General features: G+C 41.9%; 1 protein-coding gene across 4 annotated transcripts in view; it reads right to left on the bottom strand.

Annotated features, from left to right (window-relative positions):
• RECQL (RecQ like helicase) overlaps nucleotides 1–9,514 on the bottom strand; it is a 33,091-nt gene extending 23,577 nt beyond the window's left edge. The window contains exons 1-3 of one of the 4 annotated variants that reach the window (XM_003906093.5): nucleotides 9,263–9,514; nucleotides 9,020–9,065; nucleotides 7,385–7,445 (exon numbers count right to left, since the gene is read on the bottom strand). In XM_003906093.5, coding sequence (XP_003906142.2) covers nucleotides 7,385–7,400 — 16 coding nt within the window. In that variant the 5' untranslated portion in view covers nucleotides 7,401–7,445; nucleotides 9,020–9,065; nucleotides 9,263–9,514. Of the gene's footprint in view, nucleotides 1–3,013; nucleotides 3,955–3,987; nucleotides 7,253–7,384; nucleotides 7,446–9,019; nucleotides 9,066–9,262 lie in introns of those variants that run through there. The other 3 variants (XM_017945717.3, XM_031650332.1, XM_017945718.3) reach the window with 3 other exon arrangements.
• Nucleotides 9,515–9,575: the final 61 nt, after the last annotated feature.

Genomic DNA, 9,575 nt, shown 5'->3' on the forward strand with positions numbered 1-9,575 from the left:
GTCATACAGACCTGAGTTAAATCTCAGGTCCTCCTTTTACCTGCTGAGTGACCTCAGGCAAGATGCCTACCTGTATCCCCATCTCCCTTCCTGTAAAATGAGGATAATATCTAACTTTCATCGTCTTTTTATAAAGAGCTAGTGAGATAATATATTAAGAGTTCTAGACACAGTACCTGGTACACAGTCAAATATTTAATACATGATAATTTTTTTATTATGTTGGAGAGAAGTGGTCTAACGATCTCCTAAGTCATTTAAGTAAAACAGACTTTGAAGCAAAAGGAAGCTAATTCCCTAATTACTTTGCTAGTACTTTATTGAAGGCATTCCTATTTGGGCTCATTTGATGGTTGATAAGGAGTTGGTAATTATAAACAAGAGGATGTAGTAAGTAAGAGAAATCAAGTGTAGTATTCGAATTGGCATTTTATCTCCTTTGTAACTAATTTATAAAGAAACCTCAGTGTATGATTCTAATCAATCTAAGTATTAAAGTAAAAAAGTGAGATGATTTTTGATACCACATCAATGGAAGCTAGAAAAATCTTAAGACGTTCTTGGTGCGTTCTCATATACCTGCCTGCATTAATCAGTATACAGGTTTAATGTGTCCCTTCATGAGATAAAATGTATGGTTGTGATTTAAAATAGGATGTTGGGGTGCTTTTTCATTGTACCAACTGCCATCATCCCTTGTATCAACCCTTCCCTGCATGACTTTGGGTTAAGTTTGGCCACAAGTGAACTCTGCATAAGATTTAGAAGGCAGACATAAAGCAGCAGCCAGTTTTACATTGGGATGGTTGGCCTAAGGCCAGGTGCTTCTGCAACTCACTCATGATATTAGCAATCTGCTACCTCACTTTGTTGATATGGGGCAGAAGCCAGCTCCCCCAGCTCCTGCTAAATCTTCTCGGTGGAGCAACTTGGCCCACAGCTTCTTTGGCTTCTTGGTCAATGTTGCTGAGCAACCCTCTGTGACAAGAACACTAGCTTTTCAGCAGGACACCACCATCCTAACTTTGTCCTCATGAGTTTCAACTTATCCTTGCAGCTTCCAGCTCATCCATACCCTCCCACACTTCACACCCATCTTCCTTTCTCACTGCTGGTACTGCTGACTTCAGAACCAGAAGCTGACTCAGGGATAGCCGCTTAACCAGCTCCCATGATCACATAAGGTTTAATCCCCATAATAAAACTTACAGCACTCATAATGGTTCAGCATACCTGATTGAACCCTAACCAATACAGAATTTTGATCCACAAGAACAGAAACTTAATAGGTTCTCTGAATTGCTTCTGGGCCACATAGAATTGGTTTTCTGATCTGATTAAATTTCAAGGCATTAATAACCCTGTTTCCACTGATAAAGGGAACATAACTGTTCTATGTCACCACGCAGTGAAAAAAGTTATTTAAATCATCATCCATAGACACCAGTAGATAAATACTAGAGAAGGCAAGGCTGTGGGTGACAAAGTGTTTGCTGTTACAAACATTTTGGTGAGAATACTGGGGTTGACTGGTTGCTTCTAAGTGTGCAAAGAACTCAGGGGAAAAATGTAGGATCTGCATTAAGGGACCTCAAAGTTTCTATGACTGTCCTTAAAAAAACCTTATCCCCTATAGGTACAGGGCCAATATTTTGGAAAAAGAGCTGTAAGTCTAAATCCTGCAGATGGCTGAATTTCAGTACAAACTGAATTATCAACCTTGCAGGGACTCTTACTATAAAGTCAGCACACTGACTGGGAAGGAGGCTCTGAAATTTGGAGGGGAACATAAGGGCAGACTCCAATGAAGCAGGTTACCTTAAACCACTAAATTATGCCAAGTCTCTTCTAACCTGCCTTCCCTTTCTGAAACAATGTCCCCCTAACTGAAGTCCCCACAATGGTCCTTGTTGCCTTGTATGGGACTGCTAATCCTCCTAAGAATCAGCCTCTACCATCTTTCAGTGCTTTAAGATCCAGGAAGTCCTAGAGGATAAAACACAAAGATGTAACCTGTTGAAAGACATGATATGCACCAAAAGAGCTGCATGTGCCAAAACATATCAAGAGAAACTGTGTTCATCCATTTTACATTGATATAAAGGCATATCCGAGGCTGGGTAATTTATAAAAGAAAATAAGTTTATTTTGCTTATGGTTCTGTAGGCTATACAAGGAGCATAGTGCTGGCATCTGCTTCTTGTGAGGACCTCAGGAAGCTTCCAATCATGACAGAAGACAAAGGGGGGCAGGTATGTATGTCACACAGTGGGAGATGGAGCAAGAGAGAGAGAAGGCAGTGCTAGCCTCCTTTAAACAACCAGCTCTCGCGTGAACTAACAGAGCAAGAACTCACTCATTACCATGGGGAGGGCACCAAGCCATTCATGAGGGATCCTGCTCCATGACCCAAACACCTCCCACTAGGCCCACCTCCAACACTGGAGGTCACATTTCAACATGAGATTAGGAGGAGACACATATCCAAACTACATCAGAGACCTAGAGAATGTATATGGGAATAGATCATAAAGTACTGAAACAGGGTTTATGGAATACAATGTTGAATTAAGCTAAGCTTATTGATATGGGCTCACTAAGAAATTCTGGATTTAATGTTCTACATAGTGGCCAGAAGTGGCTGTAGTAATTTCTTGGCTCATTGCCTGAAACCTGGCCTCAAAGATCAATGTCAGAAAACTGGGATGGAATAAAATAGGTGTAGCGTCCAGTGAGGCTGGACTTCTGGAATTTCCTGGGTGTGCTCTAAAGGACGGTATCCAGAGGCTTAGAGAGAGAGCAGTGCCCAAGTGGATGATCAAATGGATTGATCATCCACTCCCTTGCTGTCCCCCAGGAGAATCCAGAGTCTCCTTTCACCAAGACGGTGAAAAATACAGTCATGAGGGGAGCCCCAGCATCAGCGGAGCTCTTCAGGGATGCTGGGGCTCCCCTGGCTATTCTCTGTAAGCTAGGAATGACAGTGGGAAATACCATCTTCCAAGTAGACTACCTGATTCAACAATGATGGATTCCAAGGTATGGGGGCTGAACAGCAGCAATTGAATTTATGACCAAAAATAAAGTGGATGTGGTTGCCATGAAGGGCAACAGAGCTGAGGCAGCAATCAGAATAGTCTGACCCACACGATCTTGGATTGGCTAGTTGACTGCGATGTCCCTGAAATGGAAATAGATTACTTGATTTGTATACGCAGAATAAAAAGCTCTGATTCTGGTAAACAGAACCAGAAACACCACAACACAGCGACCATCCTTCGACCAATTTCCAGAATTGAACCAACTTATAGAACCAGAGGCCCTTGAATAAGGCAGAGGTTGGAGCCCCTTGGGGAAGGACTCTACCACACAACTAAAAATATATGTAATGAATCTTCCTACTAGTCTTCACTAGAGATGTTTATTAGGGTAACTGTGCATTAGAAAAAGAGAAATCACTTCTCAGAAACTACTGGACATTAGCTGTGAACTGATGCTAATTCTTAGAAAACCAAAATGCCATGGTGATCCACCAGTCAGAGTAAAAACTCGACTTAAGTGAGGTCATCAATGCAGTTTTGGTTGCCAGAGATTTAAAAGGTAGAAATAAAGCAATAGCCATATTTTCATATTTTCTGTATTTAAGAAAGTCAGTGTAAGGGCAGGCTGGTGATCTCATTGGCATGGGGGAGGAGCAGGCTCAAGTCCAGTGGCTGCTAGTGATATACAGCAGAACTTCTAATCTGCTATGTGATTATTTCCTCTGTTCCAGAATGTATACCGAGAACAGATATATTCAGCAAGTGGCAGAATCCACACATTGGTCTCTTGGCCCATAATTAAGGATTATCATGATAGGAAAGGTCAAGTGGAAGCCAGCAAAACTGCCTTTACCAACCAATACAGCAAACCAAAAATATTACTGCCTACATCAAGGGCTTGAAAGATGTAAGGATAATGACGACTTCCACACTGCATTCAGCTCACCTATGTGGTGTATGCAGAAGCCAATGGATTCTGGAGATTGAGAGTGAATTATGGCAAAATTAATAAGGCTGCGGCTCCAACAGCAGCCACTGTTCCAGCTGTAATTTCATTAATGAGACCGAACACATACTCTGGCATCTGGCTTCAGCTATTGATCTGTTGAATGCTTTATTCTCCATACCCACGTACCTGTTATTATAGCAGAGGGAAACAGTATAGCACAGTAAAAGCAGTTTGCAGAGCCAGCAATGTATCTTTACTCTCCCACCTCAGAGCTGTATCTACTCTCTAGCCCTAATCTAGTCTGCAGGGATCCTGCTTGCCTTTTCATTCCACTAGACATTACACTCGCTCTCTGCATTGATGGTATCACGCTTGCCTGACCTGCTGAGCAAGAAGCAGCAGTAGCAGCTACTACAGACAAATTGCTAAGAGAGACTCTTGCCAGAGGATATAAGATAAATCCCATAAAAATTCAGAAGCCTGAATTTTTCTCACCTTGGTGAGAGTCAAAGGGTATGGGGCATGTTGAGCGATCCGATCTCTTCTAAAGTGAAGGATAAGTTTCGACATCTGGCCCCTCCTATTACTAAGAGAGCAGCACAGAGCCTAATGGACTACTTGGATTTGGGAGGCAACACACACCTAATTTACCAAGTAACCCCAAAACTTGCCTGTTTTGAGTAGGACCTCGAACAAGAGGTAATGCCATGATACAATCTTCTCTTACCATTGAGCCATCTTCTCTTACCATTGAGCCATCAACAGATTTGATGGTGCTGTTAAGTTTGTGATGAATGGAGGTGTTATATGACACCTTTGGCCTATAGATGAGTCACAACAAAGATGATTAGGATCTTGGAGCAAAGCTTAGAGAACTCTTACCCTTTTGGAAACAATTTCTGGGTTGCTCCCGGGTCTTACAAGAGACTAAGTGACTATGTGACCCGTGCTGCCTATCATCAACCAGGTGTCATCTGACCAATCAATTCATAAGGCAGACCTCCATCATCACAATGGAGCTGGTATATGCCAAAGGGAGCAGGTTCTAAGTGAAGGCATGAACAAGAAGTCCGAATGCTCATGCGCCATGCTCCCCTTTGCCTCCTCCTCCTCAACCTGTACCTATGACCTCATGGCGGGATCCCCTGTAACTAAAGGAAGAAACAAAATGCAGGCCTAATTTATAAAAGACTCTGCATGATATATTGTCACCACCTGAAAGTGAACAACTAAAGCACTCTAGCGTCTCTCCAGAGCGGCCCTGAAAAACACTGGAGATGGGAAATCCTCCCCGTCAGCAGTAAGCAATGCACATAGTTACTCACTTTGCCAGAGGAATACATCCACAGTACCATAGGCAACGGTTAATGATTAGCAGGATGGTTAGCAACCTGGAAGGTAGCAAATAGGAAAACTGGTGGCAATGAGGTCTGAGAAAGAGATGTATGTATAGACCTCTCTGAACGGTCAGTGTGAAGGTATTTGAGTCCCATGTTAATGCTCACTGAAAACAACCTCCACAAAGGATAAGCATAATTAATCAGGTAGACCAGATGACCTGGACATGGACCACACCTGTCCTTGCACAACCAAATCAAGAACAAAGTGCCTTCTGCAACATGGACTGTCACTCACGAAGACCCATCTGGCTACATCCACAGCTCAGTGCCCAACCTGCAAACAGCCCATACCAACCTTGAGTTCCAATGGAGGCGCCATTCTCTGTGGGGACAGTCAGATGCTTGATGGCAAAGTGACTGCATTGGAACCGTCTATAATGAAAGGCAGCACTTTGTTCTCACTGATACAGATGCTTACTCTGGATATGAATTTACCATCCCTGCCTGCCGTGCTCTATCATGTCCACCATCCATGAATTCAGGGAATTCCTACTGACTGTCATCGTATTCCCCACCAAATTACTTCTGACCAAAGAACTCATTTATAGCAAACGAAGCACAACGGAAGGCTCATGTTTAAGAAATTAACTGGTCTAACTATATTCCCCAACACCCTGAAGCAGCTGGCCTGAGGAAATAATGGAGTGGCATTTTGCAGACTCAATTATGCTGCCGGCTGGTTATCAGCACTTTAAAGGCTGGACTAGTAGCCTCCAGGATATGGCATGCTATACATGAGTGAATAGTGCTGCTTCTCCCATTGCCACAATTCACGGGAATCAGCGGTGGAAATGGGAGTGGAGCCTTACCCTTAGTGATTCACTAGTGACATTTTTGCTTCCCATCCTTGAAACATCGGACTCTTGCTGGCCTAGAGGTCTTAGTTACCAAGACAGAAATGCTTGTACCGGGGGAAAAACAGTAGTTCCATTAAACTGGAAGTTGACTGCTACTTGGCCACTTTGGGTTCCTCATGCCAACAGATGAACAAGCAAAGAAGGGGATTACTGTACTGGCTGGGGTAAGTGATCCTGACTACTAAGGGGAAATCAGACAGCTGCCACACTGTAGGGATAAGGAGGAGTATGTCTGGAAAGCAGAAGATCCTCTAAGGCACCTCTCAGTATTCCCTTATCTTGTGATTAAAATTAATTGAAAACTATAATAACCAAATACAGGAAACTACTATGGCAAGTGAAGACCCATTACCAAGCAAAGACCCATTACCAACTGAGAACCAAGGAATATGGAATGGGGAGTTGAAGAAGGCAGTTGTAAAGTACAAGCTATGACCACAGGACCAATTGAAAAACAAGAACTCTAATAGCTGTAAGCCATTCTTCCTTTTTAACATTTGTACATAAACCAAGTTGGGGTTTTTCCATTTATTTGGTCCTTCTCCGATACATTACAGTATTACCAAGGAGGACATGATTCAGCAAGAAGAGAAGTGAGCATCACCCAAAGACGAATAAAGATAATTTGTACCTGCTCTTTTGGGGAAGGAGTCAGTGTATACTCAGCTATAACAGAAATAGGCAAAAGAATGATTCTGCTATTGCCTTTATTTGGATACAAATAAGGTAAAAATTAGACACAAAAGGACAAATGTTGTGTGATTCCATTTATATGAGGTATCTAAAATAGTCAAGAAACAGAAAGTAGAATAGTGGCTATCAGGGATTAGGAGAAGAGAAGTAATGGAAAGTTATGAATTAATGAATATAGAATTTTAGTTTGCATAGATGAAAATGCTCTGGAGATGGATAGTGTTGATGGCTGCCCAACAATCTAAATGCATTTAATGCCAATGAATTATTCACTTAATAATAGTTAACATGGCAAAGTTTGTAATGTCTATTTTCCCTAAATAAAAAAGCTGAAAAAAATCATTTCTATAATCAGAATTTTTAAAACAAACATTTTTTTTTTCAAATACCATACAAATAGAAATAGAACAGAAGAAACAAGAAAATGTAATCATTGCTACTAACCTGAAACGGACGCCATTCTTTTTCTTTCCAAATTTGTTTCTAAAATAATCCAAATTTCTTTCTAAAAATAAAAGCACAACAGTGACAACAAGTTTTTAAAAATAGTACTATTAATGATGTTCACTCAACAGTAATCTGTCATTCCTAAGCATGGAAAATGTTAGAAAGTAAATTATATACTGCAGTGACCTTTCAAATAAGAACCACATGGTTCTTTCAACACTAATTTTTTAAGGAAAACTCTCTATATTTCAGCTTAATAACTCACAACACTCAGAACAACTAACTCCCTAGATTTAAGAGAAGTGTCCAAAGTCACATAAACGCATACATGACAAATACAGTAGCAATAACACTTAGCAAACATCCACCAGATACAAAGTGATGTAACAAAAAACAGCAAATATTCAACAGTTCTAGCACCCATGGCTATGTGACTAAATTACTATGTTACACAAAGTTACACATGCTGTTCCTCTAAGCCTCTTTCCCTACTTGTAAAACTGGGAGGACTGCAATCTTATAAATAAATTGGATAGATTCAAGTGTACCAGATTAAGCAAAATACATCAACATAAATAATAAATTAATCATCTAACATTTTATTGAGCACTTGCTTTAAAGAATTACAATATAAGCTCAATCTTAAAAGAGAAATTGGTATTCTATAGAAAAGCTAGATTTTAAAAGGAGAGAACACAACAAGGTTAGAGGTGGGGGGAGGGGAAAATGGTTTGTATTAATGAACTCTAAATATCTATGAATGACTAAAACCTAAGCATGCATATGGACAAGTGGAAAATGGGGCTTGAGAGTAGAAACTTTAAATGCCCCATAATCCTAAAAACACCTCTTCTATCTCTCTAATATGGACACTTTCTAAAACTAAGATGCTCTCCAAAAGTCACTTCTGCAACACCTATCCTTAGACTGCTGACCATACGCCCTTTCTACACAGAATTCTGAAGCCACCACTAGGCTGGAAAGGTAGGCTGACTCTTTTTTGCCTTGCTAAAGAATGTGGAAATAACCACACCATTAAAAGAAGGCTAAATAGGAGAGTAAACCAAGGACTTCTAATTCTTTATACAAACATCTCTTCACGTAATGGAAATGTAACATTCCTTCCATAGACTGTAAGGTCCTTTAGCAGGGCTGGGGTTCAGTCTCTTCACCTTTGTATCCGCACAGCCCAGCAAAATGCCTTGATATAGTGAGGGCTCAGGTTTGCTAAGGCGGCAGGAGCTGTTTCTACCCTTACGAAAAGACACAGTCTATATATCCAATTTCCCCCCACGATTTTAAATGACTCCTTTGATTATGCCGTTAAAAGACTGCTCCTTCCCAAAATAATGTGATTTGTTAGCAGAAGATATCTCAACATAAAATGTATCCAGAAATTGAACTACAGCGGGTTTGTCACTCAGAAGTATAAGCTAGGCATCCACAAGAAAAATGTTACAGGGTGACAGCCAGTCATCAATGTTGGAGGAAACGCCACTGAGGTACCACAGGCTAAATCCTCTCTCTCCCCGCCACCTGCATTTAGAGGCAATAGTAATTGAATATTAGTAACGCCCTTCCTTCCGCTGCTGTGAAGCAGGGGATGGAAGAAGCATCCCCAGTAGTATTTACCAACAAATGGCAGCTGCTAATAAACAGGCTTCGGTGGCCAAGGCTCCTGCATGGAAAAGAGTGGGGAGATCAAAAGACCAGTCAGCAGGCGAACGTGCCCCTAAAGGCCCGAGTTCTCGGGGCAGAGCAGTGATTAACGTTCCGGTTTCTCCTCCGCCAATGTGTGGGCGAAAGGAAGTGACCCGCTACAGACCGGCCTCGCCCTCCAGCAGGAAAGGGAAGGATGAAACAAGAAACGCACACCCTTGACCCTTCAAAGCTGTAACAGTAGTTATCCCAGAGCCTCTCCCCACTGAGGAGCCCAGTCTGACTCTCCGGTGTCTGACTCTCCGGTGTCCGACTCTCCTGCGTCCGACTCTCCGATCTCCGACTCTCGGATCTCCGACTTCAAAGCACCCAGGCCTCGAGCCGATCTTTCTTCTGCTTGGGAGTAAAATCTTCCCGCCACCCAGCTGAGAGCATCCACCCTTCCGGGTCGGTCCGTTCAGCCAATCACAAATAACACCCTTCTCTAATTGGTCAAGGGGTGTGGTCACCATGAGCGTCACCGAACAAC

This window comes from Papio anubis, chromosome 9 (genome assembly GCF_008728515.1).
Source record: "Papio anubis isolate 15944 chromosome 9, Panubis1.0, whole genome shotgun sequence".
NCBI lineage: Eukaryota > Metazoa > Chordata > Mammalia > Primates > Cercopithecidae > Papio > Papio anubis.